Source organism: Xyrauchen texanus, chromosome 36 (assembly GCF_025860055.1).
Source record: "Xyrauchen texanus isolate HMW12.3.18 chromosome 36, RBS_HiC_50CHRs, whole genome shotgun sequence".
NCBI lineage: Eukaryota > Metazoa > Chordata > Actinopteri > Cypriniformes > Catostomidae > Xyrauchen > Xyrauchen texanus.
The window spans coordinates 2,898,719-2,926,500 of NC_068311.1; the positions used below are offsets into that span (position 1 = coordinate 2,898,719).

General features: G+C 39.5%; 1 protein-coding gene across 1 annotated transcript in view; it reads left to right on the forward strand.

The window, feature by feature from the left end:
- Positions 1-27,782, forward strand: part of LOC127629610 (cytoplasmic dynein 2 heavy chain 1) — a 143,137-nt gene that overhangs the window by 1,091 nt on the left and 114,264 nt on the right. The window contains 16 exon segments of the mRNA XM_052106733.1: positions 2,649-2,819; positions 4,987-5,119; positions 5,219-5,337; positions 7,158-7,302; positions 7,627-7,859; positions 7,952-8,083; positions 9,986-10,099; positions 11,125-11,236; positions 11,334-11,458; positions 16,344-16,519; positions 19,563-19,758; positions 20,056-20,151; positions 20,378-20,542; positions 21,985-22,083; positions 24,002-24,141; positions 24,709-24,937. Coding sequence (XP_051962693.1) covers positions 2,649-2,819; positions 4,987-5,119; positions 5,219-5,337; positions 7,158-7,302; positions 7,627-7,859; positions 7,952-8,083; positions 9,986-10,099; positions 11,125-11,236; positions 11,334-11,458; positions 16,344-16,519; positions 19,563-19,758; positions 20,056-20,151; positions 20,378-20,542; positions 21,985-22,083; positions 24,002-24,141; positions 24,709-24,937 — 2,385 coding nt within the window.

Consider the following 27,782-nt stretch of genomic DNA (forward strand, 5'->3'; position numbering starts at 1 on the left):
CTTGGTATCAAATATTTAACTAGTAAAAAACATAATTACTAAAAATGTTTAGTTGCCTAATATTATTACTAGTCAAATTTGTAATCAGTAAAATTATTATTTTGACTAGTAAGACATGATATTTGAAATTGGAATTTCAACTAGTAAGAAATTATTTATCTGTAATTGAACAGGAGTGAATGACTGATCATTGTGAAATTCTGCTTGTGAAAATACAGTTACAGATATCAGTAATTATGTTATTTACTAGTTGAAACTCAATTTGTGATGTTAAGAATGTGCATTTCTGCATAAAATAAATAAAAAAAATTATTTTTAATATCAAAAATTGACGTTTTTACTAGAGCAAACCTAACTAGATTAAAAAGTTTGCAGACAAACTTTGTTGGCTTAAAAAGCCTGGTCTGAAAGTTTAAAAAAGGCTTAGATATACTGTGGATAGATAGATGGAATGTTTTAGCATGTAGCTACAGTACATGCTTCTGGCATGTAGCTAGGCATTTCTAACATGTTTATTCATTTAGTTAACAATGCTAGCATGCTGCTACAAGGTTTTAGCATGAAGCTAGGTGTTGCTAACATGTTGCTAGGCGTTGCTAACATGTTGCAACAGGGTTTTAGCATGTTGCTAGGTGTTGTTAGCATGTGTTAACATGTAGCTAGGCAATGCTAGCATGTTTTATGTAGCTAGGCATTGTTAGCATCTTGCTACCATATTTTAGCATCTAATTAGGAATTGCTTGGGATGTTGTTAGCTTGTTTAACAATTCGCTAGGGGTTGTTAACAAGTTTATCATGTAGCTAGGCATTGCTAACATGTTTTATCATGTAGCTAAGCAATGCTAGCATGTTGCTACAAGGTCTTAGCATGTAGCTAGATGTTGCTAGGCATTGATAACATGTTTTAACATGTAGCTAGGCATTGATATCATGTTGCTACAGGGTTTTAGCATGAAGCTAGGTGTTGCTAACATGTTGCTAGGCATTGCTAACATGTTGCAATGGGTTTTAGCATGTTGCTAGGTGTTTTTAGCATGTGTTAACATGTAGCTAGGCAATGCTAGCATGTTTTATGTAGCTAGGCATTGTTAGCATGTTTTATCATGTAGCTAAGCAATGGTAACATGTTGCTACAAGGTTTTAGCATGTAGCTAGATGTTGCTAGCCATTGTTAGCATGTTTTAACATTTAGCTAGGCATTGTTAGCATGTTGCTACAGGGTTTTAGCATGTAGCTAAATGTTGATAACATGTTGCTAGGCATTGCTAGCATATTGCTACAGGGTTTTAGCATGTTGCTAGGTGTTTTTAGCATGTTTAAACCTGTTACTATGCAATACTAACAAGTTTAACATGTTTTGTTAACATGTTGCTAGGCATTTTTAGTTTGTAGCTAGGCATTTCTAGCATGTTTAGCGTGAAGCTAGGGGTTGCTAGCATGCTGCTAGGCATTTTTTGCATGAAGCTAGGTGTTGCTAGCATGTTCTTGATAACAAAGTAGATACTTAAAAAATATAGATATTAATATCTGTACAATTTAATATAAGTACAATTATTATGTTTAACTAATAAGAAGTACATATATATTTGATATTTGAAATTGGAGTTAGAAATTAATTATTTGTTATTGAACAGGAGTGAATGACTGATCATTGTGAAATTGTACCACTGAAAATGCAGCTACAGATATCAGTAATTAATTTGTTTTACTAGTTTAAACTTATACAAATATAAAACATTTTTATATCAAGAATTTTTGCAAAAAAAACTGTCATTTTTTATATCAAAGAATTCCATTGTTGATATCAAGGATTAACTTTTTTTACCTAATGAAAATTGAAATGTAGATATCTATTATTCATTTCCTGCACGAATGTCAGTTCAGCCTGGAATTGACATGGAAGTCAATAATGTAGCAGCATAAAAGTAATACATAAGACTCCAGCGTTTTAATCCATGTCTTCAGAAGTGCTATGATAGTTGTGGTTGAGAAAAAAAAATCTATATTTATGTTTTTACTATAAATTGTCCTTCCTACCCAGTGGTTGGCAATATGCATGAAGAATGCAAATCACCAAGAAGATGAACACTTTTGAGGGCCATTTGAAATTTATAGTTAAAAAAAGGACTTAAATATTGATATTTTTCTCACCCACACCTATCATATCACTTCTGAAAACATGGATTAAACCACTGGATTACTTATGGATTACTTTTATGCTGCCTTTATGTGCTTTTTGGAGCATCACATTTTTGGTCACCATTCACTTGCATTGAATGGACCTACAGAAATGAAATATTCCTCTCAAAATCTTGATTTTGTGTCCATCAGAAGAAAGTCATACATGTCTGGGATGGCATGAGGGTGAGTAAATAATGAGAATTTTCATTTTTGGGTGAACTATCCCTTTATGATAAAGGAGTGATGGTGTAATTGAGACATTTAACTGATTAATTGAAATGGACAGTTTAAAAAAGTTGATTGGTAGCCCGTGTGCTCCTGAGGTTTATATAAGGGATGCTATTAACATTTCTTCTGTGTTCTCATACTCACAAATCGTGACACATGGAGTTGGAAAAAAACTTAAAGGTTCTCAAAAAAGTTAAAAAAAAAACAAAACACTGAATTATCTCTCTCTGTTGGTCTAGTTGGACAGTATGGACAGTGATGGCGGGGTTCTGGTGTTTTTTAAGCCTCAACCTTGTGTGGTATCCGAGGAGAACCTGCACAGATCAGTCCTGGTGTCCTCCATGCTGGAGTCTCCCATCAGCACTCTCTATCAGGCTCTGAGACAGGTGTACAGCCCAGTTCTGCTGCAGGTAAGACTTCATTTTCTATTCCCTAACCCCACAAACCAGTTAACATTTTTAGATTTAAAGCAAAACATGATTTGGCTGATTTATGAGCCATTTGTATTATGGAGGACCGTTGAAAATGCCCTCACTAGTCGGGTTTCCTCATGTTTCACTATACATAATTAATCAACCAAGCTATAGAAAGTCAGATTTTATAAATCTAATTGTAGAAATTGATGTTTCCAGTAGTGTTGATTATTCATGTTTTTGAGATGTTACAGACATTAATTACATCATTAGCATAATTCATTCAGATTTAAAGTAACGTCCAGCATCGTCCAATCACGGCCAACCATGTTCAAATAAAATGATACATTATAATAGTGAATCTATGTACTGATGATCATCGTCACGTGTGTGTCAAACATGTTGAGTGATCCAAACATCATCTGCAACCTGAAACTGAACTTATGATCAGATTTTAGGAGTGAACGCACTTAACTGCATAGAGAGATATAGGATGCTCCCTTGCTACCTATTTAGTGAACGACTTAACCTCAAGTCTGCTGTCTGTCTGCACTGATCTCAGAACAGTTATAAGAGAGATATAGGATGCTCCCTTGCAACCTATTTAGTGAACGACTTAACCTCAAGTCTGCTGTCTGTCTGCACTGATCTCAGAACAGTTATAAGAGAGATATAGGATGCTCCCTTGCTCCCTATTTAGTGAACGACTTAACCTCCAGTGTGCTGTCTGTCTGCACTGATCTCAGAACAGTTATAAGAGAGCTATAGGATGCTCCCTTGCTCCCTATTTAGTGAACGACTTAACCTCCAGTGTGCTGTCTGTCTGCACTGGTTTCAGAACAGTTATAAGACAGCTATAGGATGCTCCCTTGCTACCTATTTAGTGCATGACTTAACCTCCAGTGTGCTGTCTGTCTGCACTGGTCTCAGAACAGTTATAAGAGAGCTATAGGATGCTCCCTTGCTCCCTATTTAGTGCATGACTTAACCTCAAGTCTGCTGTCTGTCTGCACTGATCTCAGAACAGTTATAAGAGAGCTATAGGATGCTCCCTTGCTCCCTATTTAGTGAACGACTTAACCTCAAGTCTGCTGTCTGTCTGCACTGGTCTCAGAACAGTTATAAGAGAGCTATAGGATGCTCCCTTGCTCCCTATTTAGTGAACGACTTAACCTCCAGTGTGCTGTCTGTCTGCACTGGTCTCAGAACAGTTATAAGAGAGCTATAGGATGCTCCCTTGCTCCCTATTTAGTGCATGACTTAACCTCAAGTCTGCTGTCTGTCTGCACTGATCTCAGAACAGTTATAAGAGAGCTATAGGATGCTCCCTTGCTACCTATTTAGTGCATGACTTAACCTCAAGTCTGCTGTCTGTCTGCACTGATCTCAGAACAGTTATAAGAGAGCTATAGGATGCTCCCTTGCTCCCTATTTAGTGAACGACTTAACCTCAAGTCTGCTGTCTGTCTGCACTGATCTCAGAACAGTTATAAGAGAGATATAGGATGCTCCCTTGCTCCCTATTTAGTGAACGACTTAACCTCCAGTGTGCTGTCTGTCCGCACTGGTCTCAGAACAGTTATAAGAGAGATATAGGATGCTCCCTTGCTACCTATTTAGTGAACGACTTAACCTCAAGTCTGCTGTCTGTCCGCACTGGTCTCAGAACAGTTATAAGAGAGCTATAGGATGCTCCCTTGCTCCCTATTTAGTGAACGACTTAACCTCCAGTGTGCTGTCTGTCTGTCTGCACTGATCTCAGAACAGTTTGAAATGCACCTTATTTTCATCCTAACTCCATATAAAGCCTCTGAAAGACACATTTTCAGCTTTTGGATGAACCCAATGTGATAATGTACAGTAAATATAGGAATGCATGTACAAGGGGGGTCTGGGTAGCTCAGAGAGTCCTGACGGTGACTACCACACCAGAAGTCATGAGTTTGAATCCAGGGTGTCCTGAGTGACTCCAGCTAAGTCTCCTGAGCAACCAAATAAAATCTTTATGCAGTTATCACAAATACCATAGAAATCATGGAAATGGATTGGTCAAAAGGGCTGAAAACCCTGTATATTAGCGGGGACATTTAAACAAATCGGACATATTAGTGTTCTGTTGGTTTTGTATGTAATGTGTGTTGTGTGTGTTTTCTGCTGTTTGCAGGATGATAAATGGAGTAAATCATGTGATTCAAAGCTTCAGTCTCTTCTCCTGGATCTTGAGGTTGGTTTGGGTTCTGTGCTCAGACACACACAGGATTCTGGGGAACGGAGTCTATCAGAGACAGATGTGCTTAGTGAGTTCCCAAGATTGACAAAATATATCATGCTCCAAATTCAACAAGAATTTACCTTCATTTTACTGACAAGTGTGTGTTGTTTTTGCGTGTGTTCAGGTATCATGACTCCTCTGGATGAGTTCAGGTTTTGGGCTGATGTCAGTCGATCAGGACAGAAGAGCAGTGAGAGAGAGAGAGCTGCACACTTCACCGAACTCTTCACAACCCTTGAGAAGGTACATACACATCAACCTAAAATTACTTCTTGCTATCTCTGCAAATTCAAGTGGGAAAAGAAAAAGGATTTTAGCATAGAAAAAATGACACATCATTAAGGGCTTATTCAATTTTTTAAATGCCATCAACAGCAATTTGATATAAGACACTGTAAGCGGGGATAAAGGGAAAGGAGGAGGCGAGAACTGGCTTAACACTATAAATAATATTGAATTAAATAAAAAGACACACTCAAACACATACAGGGCAGCTGCACGTAATTCTCTCTCTCTCTCTGTCGAACTGTCATCACCGGCCGCCTTTATCCCTGGCGTGCCCCATCAGGCTGATTGGGGACCGGGCCTGCGTCATTCCAGCCCGGCCCCGCCCCCCTCCGCTCTACACTCCTCCCGGTGTTGCCTCAGGCCAGGGAGCCTCCGGCATGACGTACAACACCCCTCTTTCGTCTGCCGGCTGGTCATCCCCGCTTTCCTCGACCTCGGAGGAGACAGGAGGGGAAAAACGACAACGGAGCGACAGAGAGAGAGGAGAGAGAGAAGCAGCTCACTCACCGGTTCTCTGATGTGCCGTCACGGTTTCCCAATCACTCCTTCACACTCTCAGGCGGACGACAGCTGCTCCTCCCCGGGCAGACCGGAGTCAAACATCCGACCCCCAGTGGACAGAACACCCCTCCGCATTCCTGGCGACCCATAGGGACAGTCTTCTGCCCCTGGCAGTGGCCCTACCGCTCCAGGCGGTCTGGGTGTCGCTTCCCTCCTCCCCTCGCGAACGGCGGTCTTCTCTCGACACCGCTGCATTTCTAGGGGACAGCATGGCACTTCTCCGCTCCTGGCAGTGCCTCCATAACTCCAGGCGGTCAGGGAGTCCAGTCCCCACTCGCCCCGCGGATGGCTGCCGTTCCCCACGTCCGGGCGGTCGGGCTACTCCGTTACCCAGTGGATGGCAGCGGCGCTCCCCTGGGTGGATGGCAGTGTCGAGGACTCTGCGACGGGCATCCCTCCTCCTTCCCGGGTTTCGGCTTGACAATATAAATAATATTGAATTAAATAAAAAGACACACACAAACTCATACAGGGCAGCTGCCCGTAATTCTCTCTCTCTCTCGAACTGTCATCACGGGTTGCCTTCACCCCTCGTGCACCCCATCAGGCTGATTGGGGACCGGGCGTGCGTCATTCCATCCCGGCCCCACCCCCTTCGCTCTACAGACACTAATGTTCAATAAATAATAATAGCAATAAATAATAATTTCATCTTTTATTATAGTTTATTATTATATTGTAAGTATAAAATAAAAACTGGATATGTAAAGTTTGTCAAGACAAACATGTTGGTTTGACAAATCCTGTCCCGAAAGTATTAAATAGTTTTAAATGCTTAAAGTTTTTAGGTTATATTTGCCTTCCGGTCACACGAAACCACATTAGACTGCAACAGAACCTCTAGAGACCAAATCAGACCTTATCAGGCCCCCAAGAAACCACATCAGACTCCATTAGACCACATCAGACCTTTAAGGGGATCTACACTTCTACACCTCCTCTGGAGGGGGTTTGAGTGATCAGATTTATATCCATCTCAAATCCGTCTTCAAGGGCATTTAAACTTGATCGGATAAATGCATGAATTGACCAAGTGTAAATACCCCCTAATAGGGGTGTAACGGTATACCCTCAAGAAACCACTGTAACACTTTCAATCATATTTTACAGACATAACTGTTTGTATTAGAATACATTGTTTATCTCAGTCATGAAAACATCAAGACAATCACACAGGATCTACACGCGGATTGTGAATTATGTGTTCGTTTCAGGATTACAGTAATCTGGACAGTTTCAGTCTGGTGGAGGTACTGGACCTGATTGAGACCACACGAGAGACAGTAGATGACGTGTGGAGACAGAATGACCACGCCCCCTACCCCGAGACACGCATGATCAGACTCATGGACGTCATAGGTAGACACAAACATAAACAATCCCTCTATTGAGCTTATCGCGATTGGTAGCTCACATTGTTAATTGATTTCTTCTGTGGAGATGTTTAGCAGAATGACAGCCTCAGTCACCATTCACTTTCATTATATGGAAAAAAGAATGGTGACAGAGGCTGTCATTCAGCTTAACATCGCCACAGAAGAGAGAAAGTCACATGGTTTGGAACCTCATGAGGGTGTGTAAATGATGACAGAATTTTCAATTTCGAGTGAACTCTTCCTTTAATGTAAGATATGACACGTTATTAATGTTATTTGGCTTTCCTGATGTGTGTGTTTGTAACAGGTGGGACTCTCGGCAGGTTTGTACAAAGGAAGTTAAGTTCTCTCCGATTGTGGGAGGATCCTTATTTCACAGTGAGGGAGGGGCTTAAAGGGGGTGTGGCTGTTTGTGAGCAGTGGGTGGCGGCTTGTGAACACCTGACCGGTCAGGTGTGGAAACGTTATTCACCTCATGCATGGAGCGGAGAGAAGCACCGCCCACAAGAGCTTCAAAGCCTCGCTCAACGATTGGAGGAGGTCAGACCACCTGTCAATCATCTCAGGCAGTATAATACAGGGGGTGTATACAGGGTTATGATGCAGTGTCTCAGTGTATGTGTGTTTGTCAGGTGGTACAGGTGCGATCTGTGTGTGAGAAACTGCAGCGTTTGTTATCGGGAGGAAAACAGCAGATTTTAGCCGCACGTGTGTATCAGCCGTTCACTGGACTCAACCCCATACATTACAACCCATATACAGAGGTACACACACACACTCACTCTGCACAACCCTTACAAGCACATTTCAAAATTTCATTTCAATTTATAAGTGTCAATTTGAAGTGTATATGTTAAAATAGAATATTACAAAACGGGTCCGTTCATTAACAATAGGTAATGCATGAGATATCATGCACAAACAATTTATTAGTCATTGTGAAAGGGGTAGTTCACCCAAAAAACGAATTCTCTCATCATTTACTCACCCTCATGCCATCTCAGATGTGCCTGACTTTCTTTCTTCAGCTAAACACCAATGAAGAGTTTTAGAAGTATATCTCGGCTCTGTGGGTCCATACAATGCAAGTGAATGTGGTCCAAAACTTTGAAGCTCCAAAAGCATATAAAAGCAGCATAAAAGTAATCCATAAGACTCCAGTGGTTTAATCCACGTCTTAAGAAGTGATATGATAGGTGTGGGTGAGAAAGAGTTTACTATAAATCTCCATAAACAGCCCTCCTTAGCTCAACTCTTTTAAGAGTACTTCTTTTGTTTTTGGCAATTCACATTCTTCATGCATATCACCACCGAATGGGCAGGGAGGAGAATTTATAGTAAAAAGGACTTAAATATGAATCTGTTTCTCCTCCACACCTATCATATCACTTCTGAAGACTTGGATTAAACCACTGAAGTCATATGGATTACTTTTATGCTGCCTTTATGTGCTTTTTGAGCTTCAATGATTTAGACCACATTCACTTGCATTGTACCTACAGAGCTGAGATATTCCTCTAAGAATCAGTGTTTGTGTTCAGCAGATGAAAGAATGTCGTACACATCTGGGATGGCATGAGGGTGAGTAAACAATGAGAGAATTTTCAATTTTGGGTGAACTATCCCTTTAATGCTAGTTCATAAAAATTTAATTTCTCATGGTTAGTTCTTGTTAGTTCATAGTGCATGAAATAATGTTATCATATAAAACTTTGGATTTTAAATGTATTCGTATATGTTGAAATTTACAGGAACCAAGATTAATAAATACTGTATGAATCTACTGTATTGCTCATCCTAAGTGTATGCTATCTAATGTAGTTAACTAATGTTAACAAGTGGAACCGTATTGTGAAGTTTTACCATTACATTTAACCCTTGTGTGACTTTAGGGACATTTTTGTCATTTTCTTTTTGTTTTTTTCGATCATTTTGGCTGTTAATGCCAACGGCATAAATTTGGTCAAAGGTGTGTATTTTTGGGAGAGTTTGGATATTTCAAACTCAGTTCCTGTAATACACCTATAACAGACTGTGCACACAAAATAGTTACACTCGGGACCTTCAGGACAAAATTGTCCCCCATTGAAACCCATTAAAATGGCAATATTTGATCAAAGTGCCATTAAAGCATAAAAGTATGAATTATATGATATTATGCTTTCATTCTGGAGCCTTGACTTCAAAATGTACATTTTTAATATCTTCCACTAGATGGCGCCATTTTCCTCATGTTTAGCCTATGGAGCAAATACAAGCTTTTCCCCTATTTTCTGTATTATAGAGCACTGCAGGACAATTGAATAAATGATGCAGCTAAAATTGTGTGTGTGTTTTGGTATGGATGTCAGAGTGAAATTTGTATGTGTGTATTGAGAGTGTGTGTGTGTGTGTGTGTGTAAAAAGCAAGAGTGGCATTATATAAACAAACTGGCATTTAAAGGGTTAAAATCCTGAAAATGAATAAATATTTGGTAGTTATGATCAGGACTGATGCTGGTTAATACATGTAACAAATACAGTAAAAACATAATATTAATATATAATAATATTATGCCAGTTTTTTGACATGGACATTTTTGTCCTCTAAGGACTTCTGAGTATCTTGTTTTTTATTGACGCACAACGGTTAACTAAATTTGGCCTATTTGTTCCTTGGTATGTAGCCTTTATGGAGAGCTGCGGTGTCTCAGTTTGATCGGCTCATCGCTCCAGCAGAACAGGAAGCAGCTGGCAAACTCAAGACCTTCATAAGCGATGCACAGGACAGTCCACAACAGGTACACACAGTAAAGTATTAAATTGAAACTTACTTTAAGGGGCACTATTTGCCCCTGGATTTGATTCTCAGAGACATTTTTACCTTTATTTTTTTCTAACCATTCAAAACATACACATCTGTTTAGGTCAGATATGTCAATTTAATCAATTAAATAATTCCCATTCTCAAGATTGAGAATGTATACCTTCTACTCTAAGAATTAAATAAACAACTCATATTTTATGCCATAATATGCATAACTAGGAATATACTAGAACATTAAGAACAATATCAGATGTCACAAATAAATCAGTTTTTAGGGCCCATTTTCCCAACATTTGGAGGCATTTTTTGTTGTATTTTTATCCCAAACCCCCTTACACACAGATACATTAGTCTTAACTATGTTTTTTACTGTGAAATGTAGCTCATAATAGAGATCTACCGATTAATCGGACGATAGTTTTTAAAATCGGTTTATATAATGTTACAAAGTTTTTTTTCCGTACTCTGAAGGGCACAAACATAAAGGCTACAAGAGTCCAAAAATAATACAACTGCATATGCAATTTATTGTTCAACCAAAATAAACAATAACCAGAAAATAATTCAGATTTGGTGCATTATATGTCACTTTTAACTATAAATTAATCCTAAAACACAGCAGGGACTCTTATTTTGAAATGAGAGTGACTGGGCTTCATTACAATGATCTATTTTTAAATATTTTCCAAATATATAGTTTTTTTTTATCCTGTATATTCACCAGATGTTTTGTATGTAAATTGTAACCAGATGATGTTTAATGGGGTATAATGAGTATTAATGGATTTTGCCGAAAGCAACTATCAGCACCGATTAATCTGTAAAACCGATATATCATTCTAGCGATGCATGCATTGTGCAATATACTCTTACGTGCATTATGTAAATTCAAATTCATATTTATTCATTCTACATGTACACACCCTTAACTCATCTTACATTAAACCCCCTTGCATATATCTTATTGTGTACTTCTTCATTCTCTTGTGTTTAATTCAGCTGCTGCAAGTTTTTCAGAAGCACAGAGATCTGATCAGACGAGCCACAATCAGCAAAGAGCTTCAGCCTGAAAGAGAAACACTGCTCACACGACTGCTGGATTACAACAAGGGTCAGAACATACACACACTACAACACGGGTTCACACAGACACTATGGCAGTGTGGAGCTGTCTTCCCATCATGTCCCATTGTGTCTGTGTTGTGCAGGACTGCGAGCAGATTTTGAGAGCCGTTGTCATGGTGCTCCAGGAGAGAAAACGGGTCCTTTAGCAGGCAGAAACCTACCTGAGGTCGTCAACAATATTGTGTGGGTCAGACAGCTGCTGTTGAAGGTGTGTCACGCACACACACGCACACACAGACACAGACACACACACACAGACAAGCACGCACGCACACGCACGCACGCACGCACATGCACACATGCACACAGACACTCACGAAGACAGACACATGCACACACACACACACACACACACACATACACACACACACACACACACTTTAAATCTATCTATATAAATAAGAGCATACCATAGACTTGTGTTTGTATAAATAGCTCATTATAATGACTACAGACTAGCCCACATCTAAACCATAAATTTTTTTTTAATTTATGTACATTGGCAAGAAAAAAATATGTGAACCCTTTGGAATTACCTGCATTTATGTATAAATGTGTCTTAAAATCTGGTTTGATCTTCATCTAAGTTACAATAATGAACAAACACAATCTGTTTTAACTATTAACTTTATGTTTTAACTGTACATATTGAATGCATTATTCAAACATTCACAGTGTAGGTTGTAAAAAGTATGTGAACCCCATAGGCTAATGACGCCAACAAAAGCTAATTAGAGTCAGAAGTTGGCACAGGTTCCTCTTAAATTCAGTTTTCCAAAACTGATATTGAAAAAATCTTAAATGATACAACAAAAGTCTTAATTATCATTTAAAGAGGTCTTAAATTTGGGGCGGAAAGACAGGAATCTTGATATGTCCTAATGTGATTATCAGACTTCAAAAGATTATGATCTGATTATACAAATGCATGCACTACATCCTTGTTGCAGCGTTGTTGTATTTTCTTGTGAGTGTTTTTTCTTGTGAGCCATATCGGAAATTTATGACAAGTGATTACTAAAGATCAGCTGTTGATGATGATGCATTGTTGATGAAATATGACAATGTTTACTTTTAATAGTTTTTATTGTAATAAGTTGTAGATTATTCAAGATGATTTAGTACTATAGGTACTCTCTCTAGAAGTGGCCGTCCAGCCAAGATGATTTAGTACTATAGGTACTCTCTCTAGAAGTGGCCGTCCAGCCAAGATGATTTAGTACTATAGGTACTCTCTCTAGAAGTGGCCGTCCAGCCAAGATGATTTAGTACTATAGGTACTCTCTCTAGAAGTGGCCGCCCAGTCAAGATGATTTAGTACTATAGGTACTCTCCCTAGAAGTGGCCGTCCAGCCAAGATGATTTAGTACTATAGGTACTCTCTCTAGAATTGGCCGTCTATTCAAGATGATTTAGTACTATAGGTACTCTCTCTAGAAGTGGCCGTCCAGCCAAGATGATTTAGTACTATAGGTACTCTCTCTAGAAGTGGCTGTCTAGTAGGGCTGGGACGGTTACCGCATTACCGCAATACCGCGGTCACGCGGACTCCAACCGCTGGTCTGAGCTTGTCACCGCCGCCACCGCAAAAAACAAAAACAAAAAAACATTGGCCTGCACATGTGTGCACGCTTGTGTCTAATGACATGGATTCATTGATTCTAATGATATGGATTATGTCTAATGATATTAGCCTACATGGATTCAAGGTTTTCTAAACAAAACTTATCAAAATATGGAGCAAATCCGACCTTTCAGCGAAGTTGGGGAGCGCAATGTTCCATGACACATAATAACATTCCATTTGTATTAGAGATGCGCGGATGGGCTATTATTATTTAATCCGCGAACCGCGATCACAAAACTCATCTGTCCGCACTCAACGCTTTTTTGATAAATTTTCAAAACCGCATCCACGGGCGCTGACTGTTTTAAGGTCTGAGCGATGTAAGGCGCTGCTGTCGCGAGGCTAGAAAGCTCTTGGCTGTTCTAGAAAGGAGACTGATCCAATGCAGCAAAGATATTTTAAAGGCTAAAGTCCCTAGTAGGCTATAGCCTATTGGCTATGTTGTATCCCCAGAATATCAGCAGTGAAGTCCGCTTCCGCTTGGCTACAGGGATAAAAATAAATAAATAAATAGTAACGCATCATCGGCAAACCTGACTACTAGGCTACTGTAGCCTAAAATTTTATCATTTTGTTTTGAATTTTGTTTAAAATGCATTTTAAGATTTCTATTTATTTCTCATGTCTGTTGAGGCAGTAGGCCTAGCCACGAAGTTTCGTTCATTTATGAGAGAGCTCACGCAGAAGAGATCGTGATCGGGCGCTTCCACGCCCTGCTGCTGATTATATGTCTGCTATATTTGCTTCTTATTTATTAATTCCAGGCAATTAGTTAATGAAACAGTGATTAAAATTAAGATACAATTTATACAAAACGAAATTTTAAGTTAAAGAAAGGCTTTCTACAAAACAAAACTTAATAAAGTGGTCAAAATCATGTCTGACCCATCTTCAATGCGAATGTATCTGAGAATAATCTTAAATAAGGAAATCTATACAGTGATTAGTTCATGCCAAATTACTGCTTGATGAAAATTTGACTATTTAAAATTGTGCTCGCTTTTTTTCTTCGGATGTAGGTGACAATATTTAAAGTCTGTCTATCAAAAGCTTACTTCTGATGTGTGCCCAAAGTCTGTCGGGGTGACTTCTCTGATCCAATGTAATGTATTTAATGCGGTTTACCGCTATACCGCGGTAATATCTTGCTTTTCAACCGCGGTTAGAAAAAATCCATACCGCCCCAGCCCTACTGTCTAGTCAATATGATTTAGTACTATAGGTACTCTCTCTAGAAGTGGCCGTCCAGCCAAGATGACTCAAAGGACACACTGCAGAATGCTCAATAAGGTAAAAAAGGACCCTAGAGTAACAGATAAAGACTTGAAGGAATCATTGGAACTGGATAACATCTCTGTTTATGAGTCGACTATACAGAAAACATTAAACATACACTCACCTAAAGGATTATTAGGAACACATACTAATACTGTGTTTGACCCCCTTTCGCCTTCAGAACTGCCTTAATTCTACGTGGCATTGATTCAACAAGGTGCTGAAAGCATTCTTTAGAAATGTTGGCCCATATTGATAGGATAGCATCTTGCAGTTGATGGAGATTTGTGGGATGCACATCCAGGGCACGAAGCTCCTGCTCCACCACATCCCAAAGATGCTCTATTGGGTTGAGATCTGGTGACTGTGGGGGCCATTTTAGTACAGTGAACTCATTGTCATGTTCAAGAAACCAATTTGAAATGATTCGAGCTTTGTGACATGGTGCATTATCCTGCTGGAAGTAGCCATCAGAGGATGGGTACATGGTGGCCATAAAGGGATGGACATGGTCAGAAACAATGCTCAGGTAGGCCGTGGCATTTAAACGATGCCCAATTGGCACTAAGGGGCCTAAAGTGTGCCAAGAAAACATCCCCCACACCATTACACCACCACCCCCAGCCTGCACAGTGGTAACAAGGCATGATGGATCCATGTTCTCATTCTGTTTACGCTAAATTCTGACTCTACCATCTGAATGTCTCAACAGAAATCGAGACTCATCAGACCAGGCAACATTTTTCCAGTCTTCAACTGTCCAATTTTGGTGAGCTCTTGCAAATTGTAGCCTCTTTTTCCTATTTGTAGTGGAGATGAGTGGTACCCGGTGGGATCTTCTGCTGTTGTAGCCCATCCGCCTCAAGGTTGTGCGTGTTGTGGCTTCACAAATGCTTTGCTGCATACCTCGGTTGTAGCAGTGGTTATTTCAGGCAAAGTTGCTCTTCTATCAGCTTGAATCAGTCGGCCCATTCTCCTCTGACCTCTAGCATCAACAAGGCATTTTACGCCCACAGGACTGCCGCGATACTGGATGTTTTTCCTTTTCACACCATTCTTTGTAAACCCTAGAAATGGTTGTGCGTGAAAATCCCAGTAACTGAGCAGATTGTGAAATACTCAGACCGGCCCGTCTGGCACCAACAACCATGCCACGCTCAAAATTGCTTAAATCACCTTTCTTTCCCATTCTGACATTCAGTTTGGAGTTCAGGAGATTGTCTTGACCAGGACCACACCCCTAAATGCATTGAAGCAACTGCCATGTGATTGGTTGATTAGATAATTGCATTAATGAGAAATTGAACAGGTGTTCCTAATAATCCTTTAGGTGAGTGTATATGGTGTTCATGGCAGGACATCACGAAGAAACCCGTTGCTTTCCAACAAAAACATTGCTGCGCACCTGAAGTTTGTCAAAGACAATCTTGACACTACACTACACTACTGGGAAAATGTTTTGTGGACTGATCAAACTAAGGTTGAATTGTTCGGGAAGAACTCGCAGAACTACGTATGGCTTAATAAGGGCACTGCATACCAACATGAAAACATCATCCCAACGGTGAAGTACGGTGGAGGGAGCATCATGATTTGGGGCTGCTTCAGGGCCTGACCGCTTGCCATCATCAAGTTATTAAATTAACAGCACTGTGAATGTTTAACGGGTTGTGTTCAAGAAATACATGAAAGATTATATTGTTTGTGTGTTGTTAGCTCAATACTTGTGACTTTGATGAAGATGAGATCCCATTTTATGACCAATTAAAGCAAAAAACAAACAAACAAAAAACTGCTAATTCCAAAGGGTTGACAAACTTTTTCTTGCAACTGTATAAATCCCTTTACCATTGTGGATGGTTGGTTTGATTAGATTTAGCTTACGCAGCTCTATTAGTGAGCATCTCTCACAATAAATCAAAACAATAATCATATTTGGTATACTTGAATCCTAGCCCTCACATAGTCCTGTTGATTCTGCTAGATTTGAAGCAAAACATGATTTGACCGATTTTGGAGCATTTCAAATAGTGAGGACCACCTCAAAAGTTTGTTTTCAACATATTTTTTATATTTGTGAGGACATTTTCACATGTATAGCCAAACCTGTACACTCCTAACAGGATGTCAGAGTATCTTATGGTTTGTGTACATCATCTATACATGTTCTCTGTTGTGTGTGTGTGTGCAGGTGGAGGACTCGCTGAAGATGGCAGATGTGTTGCTCTCAGATCTGTCTGGCTTTCGAACGCTGGTTCGTTTCTCTGATGAGCTTCAGGAGCAGTTGAGATCCTACGAGCTGGAGCAGTTTGAAGACTGGACCAGAGATCTGCTGTCAGGACTCTCAGATCCCAAATCTGGAATCAGGTGAACAACACATCTTTGCTCTTCTATGTGCCACACACACCCCACACTGAGAGGAAATCAAGCTGCTATGCAACTAAAATGTATATATTTGGCAACTGGCTGGTAAATGTTTACATTTCACTTAACAGTATTTGTGTAGTATAGTTGTGGAGTATTCAGCCGTGAGATCCTTTCACTACATTGAGAGTAAAAGTTGTTCTGTGTGTCCAAAGACGAGAGCCACACAACCCATTTTTCATTGAAAAGTGTCTCTTTTAACACCCTTTCTGTTCTTTACAGTCAGCTGTTGATCAAAAACAACACAAAATAATACAATAAGGCATAGCACAGATGAGATAAAGCCATAAATGTCCAAATGCGCTGATTTAAAGAAGCTCTTTACAAAACTGCCGGTTTCCTTAAAGAGACAGTACCGGTTTTTAGTACATGTTCAACAAATCAATGTAAATATCTTTATGTAGTACAAATTATGTTATTAAACAATAAACTTGTTCCAAAATGTAATATATGCAATATAATATCATATTTGTGTGATTCTCGCGAAATTAGACATATGAGGTGTCATGAAACCTTTTGATGATAAAAGTAAATGCTATCAGAATAAGAAGGATACAGTAATAAACATCTCTCATGTACTATTTTGCACATGATTTCAAATGACAGCATAAATACCAATTTTGTTGTTTTTTCCACATTTAAGGGGAAATATTTCATTACCGCAACGTGTCCATGACTGGATTTGTGTTCTTTGAGATGGAAATATTTATAATTAAAAAATAAAAAGCTTCAGTGCATGTTATACTATAAACATTTACAGTAAAGAAACATGTGGTATTTGGTGATCATTGGTAAATGTAGTGACAATAATAAGGAATATAAATGTGTCCAAGACCAATTTTCTCATCCTCCGCAACAATTTTCAATCATTGTTTAAGTCCTCAAGGAACTAACATTTTCAAGAATTTTTTTTGGAAGGGACATAATTGGCTGTGACACTCAAGATGGCTACCAGGTAAGCAGTTCTTATTTTTTCTCTCCAAATAAAAGTTAAAATTTTGTTTGTCATAGTACCTACACGACTTTTTAGTTCTCATTACTGAAACATGAGTTTGTGAAGTTTTAAAAAATTTTGCCGTTTTAATTTTTTGATTACTATATATCCCATTATGGTCTAAATATAAAAAGAGAGGGAAAGTTTAGCTAACCCTAATTTTGCTTCCACAGTTAGCAAGAATGTTTAAGGTCAGCTCATCCTCCGCAACACCATTATCATTCACCGCAACAATTGAAGGCCTGTTGCGGTGGAGATACTCAATGTTTCGGTAATGAGAAACAGACTTATGAAGGAGGCACGTGCACTATAACTCTTGCTCATTTCAATATAACTTGATATTTGCCTTAAACACTTCTTGAACAGATTGCGTAAACCTTGCAGAAATGTCACCTCCTCTGCTAGACATTTCTGCATTTTACCTGACATATGGGCAAAACACAAAAAAACGCTAATGAGTGAGTTACAGTTGGGGGAAAACGTGATTGGTACAAAGCAGTCGTTGCAGTTGATGTTTTAGTTGTTTGACCAACTCATAAATCGAGTTGCTGCTTTTCAAGTTCTTCACATGAAATTATTTTCAGAAAAAGGTTGTGTAGTTGAATGTCAGGTTGAATGTGCACGATCCTCTGCAGTCGACCTTTAACCCTCACGGAGGCATAATTAGCCTAATACGGGACCGGGTGTGTAGGATCAAGACCCGGCCCCGCCCTCCGCCCTGCCACATAGGGTTAGGCATCAAACCCCTTTGTCAACAGTGAATGTGTGAGCTAAATCTCATTTCCGAAACCTTGATCCTCATTACCGAAAAAGCATTTTCATTACACGTAACATGTATCTTTTTACAAATTAAGTAATAATTAGATAATCATATTTTGTTTTAAAATGTATATACATATTATACAACACTACTTATTTAAGGTCTGCTACATAACAAATGTGTATGTTATCTTTTAGTAAAACAATTAAATAAAAGAAATTGTAAATCATCACGTATGTTTCGGTTTATGAGAGAAAATAAGGAAATTACAAAAAATAATAAATATGAAAAAGTAATCTCTCCAGAGTTTTACATAGCTTTGAGCATGAGTAATAAGAGTCTACTTTAACATTAGCCAAAAATACACATTTTTAACCATATATTTAATGTAATGGCATGTTGCGGTAATGATAATTTTTTATGGACTTCATCTAAAAATGTAAATAATTATATAGGAAATATTTTTTTAAATCTTCTAAAAATAATGGTTATAGTAAGTTCAGACCTTAATCTTATATGTGCAAAAAGAAAATTGGCTTTAAGGGCATTTTAAAAATTCTGGATTTCGTGAGAATCACCCATTTATTGATCAAATACATTGATTTGTTCATTTTTAATTTATTAATCCCATTTTATCCTAATTTGGAATGCCCAATTCCCACTACTTAGTAGGTCCTCATGGTGGCGCGCTTACCTCAATCCGAGTGGCGCAGGACAAGTCTCAGTTGCCTCCGGTTCTGAGACCGTCAATTCGCGCATCTTATCACGTGACTCGTTGTGCGTGACACCGCGGAGACTCACAGCATGTGGAGGCTCATGCTACTCTCCACGATCCACACACAACTTACCACACGCCCCATTGAGAGCGAGAGCCACTGATCGCGACCACGAGGAGGTTACCCCATGTGACTCTACCCTCCCTAGCAACCGGGCCAATATGGTTGCCTAGGAGACCTGGCTGGACTCACTCAGCACGCCCTGGATTCAATACTCGCGGAGCTACCCAGACACCCAAAAATTAAGATTTTACAGCTCAAATAATTATATTTGTAAATTAATTTTGTAGTGATACATTTTGAGAACATCATCACACAGAACTGTCTTGTGTGTCTGTGTGTGTGTGTGTGTCTGTGTGTGTGTGTGTGTCTGTGTGTGTGTGTGTGTGTGTGTGTGTGTGTGTGTGTGTGTGTGTGTGTGTGTGTGTGTGTGTGTGTGTGTGTGTGTGTGTGTAGTCTGCAGGCCAGTAACCGGGTAATGGAGTTGGATCATATGGATGGTAAACTGAAGATCCAGTACTCTGATCGGCTGGTGAGTTTACTCCGAGAGGTGAGACAGCTGTCTGCTCTGGGCTTCACCATCCCTGCCAAGATCCAGCAGGCAGCAAACACAGCCGAGAAGTTCTACAGACAGGCCATCATCCTCAAACAGGTGTGTATAATGTGTAAACTACTTTTTCAAAAGGGTTGTCTGCAGTTGAACTTCTCTAAATAATGGCTCTCCACCGTAGTGTCACTATTTCAACCATCATGTGTTTGGGCATACACACATGGAAGGATAACTTAAGGGATTCACTCCTGCAAATAAACCTCACTTCCAAAACTTTGCACAGTGTATGTCGCCTATGAGTCATTTCAAAGTAGCTTCTCCAGCAAAGTATGCTTGCATGAGATATTACTTTCTAAGTAGACTTGTGTTGTTTATGTTTGTTTACATTGCATGCAACAGGTGGCTCATTTCTACAACACCATTGATCAGCAGATGATCCCCTCTCAAAGACCCATGATGCTCGGCTGTGCTCTGGCATTTGAACAGGTCATCAAGGTACTGCAGGATACCCTCTTCTCATCTCAAGTCTGCTCAATTTTTGGATAGCGTACCGTGTTGAAAATGCAACTTTTCAGGATGGTCCAGCTTATGCACATGCATTATTCCATACTGATACGATATTTCTCTTTTATGTGAAGGCGTGGGCCATCTTATTCTACTATAATATATCTGGTGTAACACTGTGCTTAAAGATCTCTCATGTATGACATTGGTTTTGCAGCAGAATCCGCGGTCTCAGTCTCGTGATGAGGGTGGTAAACTGCAGATCACGTGGGAGAATCCTAAAGAACTGGAGCAGTACATCAGTAAACTCCAGAACGCCGCAGAGAAGCTCTCCACAGAGAACCGCAAACTCAGGAAGTGGCACACTGACTTCATTGATAAGGTGATCTTCCATTCTCTCCCTCAGGCTCTGAACTGTCCGGTTACCTAGTGTAACCTCGGTTCTCTGAAGGAAAGGAGTGAGACACAGACCACTATGGGAAAAGTGCGCCCTGTGCAAAGCCTTTGAAACACTCCTTTAGGCAGCAGGAATTGGCTGCTGATATCGTTGGCCCGCCCTCCGGATAAAATCAGGCAGCAGCTCAATTCCTCAACAGAAATACCTTTAAAAAAGGCCCAGGATGACGCCACAGTGATGCAAAATGAGCTTTAACAGGATGCAAGAGTTCTTTCCCTTCACAATGATATGCACGAGTAATAGCCTCGACTATCCTGTGCGAAAGGAGTTGTTTTGATAAAGCACGGCCCTTAAACGGCTCAGAAAAACAGACAGAGTCTAAAATCCTTAGTCCTGTCAATCTCTGGCATTCTGCCGATGAAAAGGGAGGTGGACAGAATGACGACAGTCAAAAAGACGAACATCCATAAGCCTTAAGGTGCGTACACACTGCCAGTGACTTTGTCGCTGCAGGTCGCCAGTGGCTGGCGGTGAAGTCGCTAGTGGGCGTTCCCACTACTGGTTGCCTAGTAACGTTTATAAATGACATTCACGGATGTCATTCCATTGCTGTTGACAGCGAATCTCTTTTCTTGCCACTAAAAACAAACATTTTGGAGGGAAAAGACTAAATATAAATGGAATCAGTACATAAAATACTTTACATCAAAGATGAATGAGAAACAAGGCGTGCTGTTTGCCATAGCGGCTGTTTATCTGCGGCGGAAATGCAAACGCTGGTCTGTCTGGGTCCATAAAATCCCCGCAATCTCAGATACACCTTTCCACGCAGTATTTTTCTTAAAAATGTCCTTGTACGTGGGAAGAGACATATCATAGAGCACTGGAAAATTTCTAACAGCAAGAATTAGCCTTTCATCCATCTTTCCGTTACTGCAGGAGCTGAGAGAGAGAGAGGAGAGAGAGAGAGAGAGAGAAGGATCACGTGAGCTCCCCCGTCTTCTCTCCTATTGGCTGTCGCTTCCGTAAGTCGCTCTTCATTTGAATAAAGTTGAACTTGTCTCAACATTGTCGCGTCGCTGGACACGCCCACATCTAGTTGCCAACGGTCGCGACAGCTCGTGTCGCCGGAAGTCGCTGTGCTCTCATTGAAAATGAATGGTATGGCGCTGGCAGTGTGCACGCAGCTTTAGGAACTTTAGGTATAAAAGCAGTGAATAGTGAAATGTTTTGTAATGTGTTCACCCCTGTCGCCGACTCCTCGTGTAATTTAAAAACGCTACGACGTCCATGACAAGACAGACAGTTGTGTAATATGAACGATACCACGATCCGACGTCTTTGAAAGTTGTGTAGTGTGTAGGAGGCATAACTGTGTGTGTGTGTGTGTGTGTGTGTGTGTGTGTGTGTGTGTGTGTGTTGTACAGGTGGTGTGTTTGATGGGAGTGGATCTCTTGCGTCAGCAGCAGAGATGGAAAGATGCTCTTCAGGATCTCAGGACTGGATTTGCTACTCTGGAGTCTCAGGTACAGATGCTTCTGCTTATCTGCTCTATGGTCATTATGTATCTCTCAAGTTACAAAAACATTAAAACTAATATTACAAAACAGACTCTTAAATAAAAACATAAAGCCACTGTAATACTTGCACACACCTGTATAGTAATATATAAATATAAAATAATTTAGCTGATTACGGTTTGGAACAGTGTCTAGCTATGATCCTCACCCGGAATATTCCTTTAAATGCATGGCCTTTTGCTAAACATTATTACATCCTTGGGCCTTGCACGTACAGTGCATTCAGAAAGTATTCAGACCCCTACATTTTGTCATGTTGCAGCCTTATGCTAAAATGCTTTAAATTATTGTTTCACATCAATCTACACCTCATACCCCATTATGACAAAGCAAAAACCTGATTTTTGATAACTGTGCAAATTTATTAAAAAGAAAAACTGAAATATCACATTAACATAAGTATTCAGACCGTTTGCTATGACAATTGAGATTTAGCTCAGGTGCGTCCCATTTCTCTGGATCATCTTTGAGATGTTTCTGCACTTTGATTGGAGTCCACCGGTGGCAAATTCAATTGATTGGACATGATTTGGAAAGGCACACCTGTCTATATAAGATGTACAGCTGTGAATGCATATCAGAGCAAAAACCAAACCATGGTGTCAAAGGAACTTCCTGCAGAGCTCAGAGACGGGATTGTGTTGAGGCACAGATCTGGGGAAGGCTACAAAAAATGTTGGCTGCAGTGAAGGTTCCCAAGAGCACAGTGACCTCCATAATTCTTATATGAAAGAAGTCTGGAACAACCAGGACTCTTCCTAGAGCTGGCCACCCATCCAAACTGAGCAATCGGGGGAGAAGGGCCTTGGTAAAAGAGGTGAACAAGAACCCGATGGTCACTCTGGTTGAGCTCCAGAGATCATGTGTGGAGATGAAACTTGCAGAAGGACGACCATCACTGCAACACTCCACCAATCTGGGCTTTATGGCAGAGTGGCCAGACGGAAACCTCTTCTCAGTGCAAGACTCATAAAAAAGCACCTAAAGGACTCTCAGACTGTGAGAAACAAGATTCTCTGGTCTGATGAAATGAAGATTGAACTGTTTGGCCATAATGGCAAGTGTCATGTCTGGAGGAAATCAGGCCCCGCTCATCACCTGCACAATAACATCCCAACGGTGAAGTATGGTGGTGGTGGCATCATGCTGTGGGGTGTTTTTCAGTGGCGGAGATTTGGGGACTGGTCAGGGTTGAAGGAAAGCTGAACGCAGCAAAATACAGAGATATCCTTAATAAAAACCTGATCCAGAGCGCTCAGGACCTCAGACTGGGCCTGAGCTTCACCTTCCAGTAGGACAGTGACCCTAAACACACAGCCAAGACATCACAAGTGTGACTTAGGGACAACTCTGTGAATGTTCTTTTGGACATGAACCCAACCAAGGATTGCAGAGAAGAATGGCAGAAAATCCCCAAATCCAGCGGTGCAAAGCATCGTCAATCACTGAAATCAGCGCCACCTTGAGTAAGAAGTAGCATGTATAATATGTATGTGTACACGCATATGCAATACTGATAATTCACCATAGTCGCACAGAAAATCAACGGGACTTATTTACTCATTACTCCTTTATCTTGTAATAAATATAGTATATATGTAACAATCATAAAAATATGATTTATGGAAGCTCAAAAAAACCAAAACAAAACAATGCTATTACATGTCACTTTTGTTAATTAAGCAGTTATAAAACATTACATTTATTTAGCAATTTTGCCTTTTTTTGTTACACTTTTTAGAAGAGAAAGGTTGAGGAATACTAAAGAGGCGTGGGCATAACTCGGGGTGGAATGAGGTCCCGGGTCACTTAAGACCCTAATGCATTAAAGGGTTAATGTGTGTGTGTGTGTGTGTGTGTTCAGGGTATCCGTTTGGGAGACATGAGGGCGTGGCGGCAGCACTGGAACTATCAGCTGTATAAAGCTCTGGAGCTTCAGTATCAGGTGGGATTAGAAGCTCTCAACAAGAACCTGCCTGAGATCAACATCGACCTCATCTTCAAGTAAGAACTGCTTATACCTCCTCCATGACTGACCTCCCCAATTTGGAATGCCCAATTCCCAATGCGCTCTAAGTCCTCGTGGTGGCGTAGTGACTCACCTCAATCTGGGTGGCGGAGGACGTATCTCAATCTCAGACGCCTCTGCATCCGAGACCGTCAACCCGCGCATCTTATCACGTGATTGTTGAGTGCGTTACCGCGGAGACGTAGCGCGTGTGGAGGCTTCACGCTATTCTCCAGGGTCTGCCATAAAAGTGCACTATATTCCAAGTCTTCTGAAATCATACGATAGCTTTGTGTGAGGAACAGATGGATTGAAGTCGCTATTCACAAAAAATCTCCTCTGCCATAGCTCTCAAATCTTGTTCACATTGAGGTTCAAATTTGACCCGACAACAAATAGACGACTTTTATTTATGCTTTTTGAAGCTTGTCAGCCTCTGGTCACCATCCACTTACATTGTATGGAAAAGAGCAGTGTGAAAGTCAGACATGCAGGATTGGAATGACATGATGGTGAGTGATGGCAGAGTTTTCATCTCCGTTTCATCTTGTGTGTTTCTCCAGGCACGGGCGTCTGCAGTTCCGTCCAGCGTTCGAGGAGGTTAGGGCAAAGTACTACCGCGAGATGAAAAGGTTCATCTGCATCCCCAATCAGTTTAAGGGCGTGAGCGAGACCGGCGAGGAGCCCATTTTCACCTGCATGATCGAACGCAACGTCAGCGGCTTCCTGACCATCTTCAGCAAAGCCGAACATCTCTTCAGTCGACTCGCACGCATGCTGGACAATTTCAAGGTACAGCAGACCATTCTAAACCCTAGTGAGGTAACATTTTAAGACATCATAGGCACCGTTTCAAAAAGTAGGCAGCAAAGTTATGCTGCCTTTTAAGTAAGGGTGTGTAAAAATATGGATTTTCGATGCATCATGATTTTGTTTGAACTCGATATCGATTCTTAAAGGTGCACAGCAAAGTATTTGTTGACGTTGTCTTGGACGTACAGTGACACCTAGTGGTGTGGATGCAGCTTCATTCAAATGCACTAGTTTTCAGTTACTTCTGTCATTATAGAAATGTGCTTTTCACAGCCAGCCATGATTAATTAAATCCCTGAGTTAATGTGTCCTATAACAGGGTGTTACTGAGATTAGGCGAGTAGTATTCAGTTGGGCATGTGACAAGGCATTATCACATGTCTGCTTCAAGGAAAGCAGACTTGAAAGCATTGAATGCATTGCAAATCTAAGTTGGCGTATTTGTAATCTAAAGCTAGTCATTAGTTGAGTCTCTTGTGTGCTTCAATGTGCACCATTTAGCCCAGAGAGAGCGTTAGAAACAAGTCACTTTTGGATGCTGCCTTAGAAGATAGCTGCCTATGTAGATAGTAGTCAGCAAGGTAGCTCACTAAGGTTTGGAACAGACATGACGTTGGTTCTGTACAGTCCCTGTTATAGACGAGTATTTCACTCAGGGTGGATTCCAACACAAGAACCAAAAGGGATTTTCTGCACATAAAGGTCATGAACGATTGCATTTCGTCTGAGGTCGGTACACCGTGGTGTTATAGAAAACACCTTAGATACGTGCACACACACATACACATCCGTTCAGCTTCCCAGAGCTCAATGTTTATGAGATATTGTCTGTGTCTTAAAACCAGTGAGCTGCCTACCTAGACAGCATTTTTGGGCAGCATGTACATTGCAGGGCAAAAGTGAGACCATATTGAAAATCTGGGATTTAGGATTGAATTTTAACCTGAAAATATCCATAAAGTTTTTGTATTTATATATATATATATATATATATATACGATTTTTATTTAATTTAATAATATAAAAAAATATGTCTGTCTGTCTATCTGTATATATATATATATATATATATATATATATATATATATATAAATAAATAAGATTATAATATTTATATATATATATATATATATATATATATATATATATATATATATATATATATATATAAGATTATAAGGAAAAAAATATAAGATTATAAGAAATATATATATATATATATATATATATATATATATATATATATATATATATATATGTATATATATATATATATATGTATGATCTTTTATTTAATAATATTTAAAAACCATATGTCTGTCTATCTGTATATATATATATATATATATATATATATATATATATATATATATATATATATATATATGATTATAATATTTATATATATATTTATATATATAAGATTATAAGAAAAAAAATATATCTTGTAATCTTGTCTATCTGTATATATATATATATAAGATTTTTATTTTATTTAATAGTATTTAAAAAAAATATGTCTGTCTGTCTATCTGTATATATATATATATTTAATGAGATTCTGCATTATTTCTTTGGAACTAAAAACTAGTGCATGCTGCCATTAAGGCAAAAGAGGCCATATTAAATCTTAAGAAATTATAAAAATAATGTACATATTTAAACATCAAACGTTTAAGTTGATAAAATAACCTGTAATGAAAATGTTACATTAAATTAGGAAAAATGCAAAAAGTAGAAGCATTTTCTCAGACTTTTGACTCTCCATTTAATGCACCTACTATGCCTAAAAATGCTGTCTAGGTAGTCCGCTCACATGTCTACGCAGCCAACATCGACTTCAACCTTTCAGTCTTTGTTGCTCTTTTAAACTTCCGTTCTTAAAATGCCGCCTGCTTTCGATTGCGGTTTAAAATACACCCTGAAGGTTATTCTACCGTGTTATATGAGTATAATATGATAACGGGGAATCCCAGCCTACTCGTGCATAAAATCACTTCTGAATTTTGCTGCCTACGCAGAGAGGAAACAGGGCGAACACTTCCTCCTTACCAGCATGGCTGTGAAAACGTGCTTCTGCTCTGAGCAGATGTCTTATTATTAAAAGGTTTATAACCTGCAGTGCAGCCTCAATTAGCTGTTTATAAAATTCAGAGATCAGTGATCTCATCATGTTTTATTTTTAAACTCCTTGAACATCCTAAAAATAAAATAAATCTGCCCATTGGATGCTAAATACACCACCGGCCTCTTTCTAATGAATATGTTCTTTCCAAAACTGTAATGACAGGCGAAAGAGAAACAATAGAAGCTTTTCTTGTAATTGTCAAAGTTATTTATTTGATTATTACTGGATGGGAATTTTCTGTAGCTGATAACAGAAAAGAATTTTTGGAAATTCTGCAAGATAAGTGAAAATGAGTTGCTGAAACAAACTCTAGTCACATAATTGATCTGAATCAGTGTGAATGTGTGCATAAATGATACCAGCCAAAAGTTTGGATACACTTGACTGTATTTACTTTGATCTAAAGGCAACATAAAATTATAAACGGAACATAACATTTCACAACATTACTTACAGGAGGTGATTATCTTTTAAATGGATCAGATGTATAGATCATTAGATAATCCACATGAAGCACAATGTTACATATGGCCACCAGGAGATGGCGCCAAATACACGACACAGACTCAATGATGACTCAAATGACACAGAATGTTTATTTGTTTGGAGAGGCTTTTGGACACTATTGGGGCTTTTCCACTGCACTGTACAACTGGACTCGACTCTGCTCGCTTTTTTGGGGTTTTCCACTGTGTA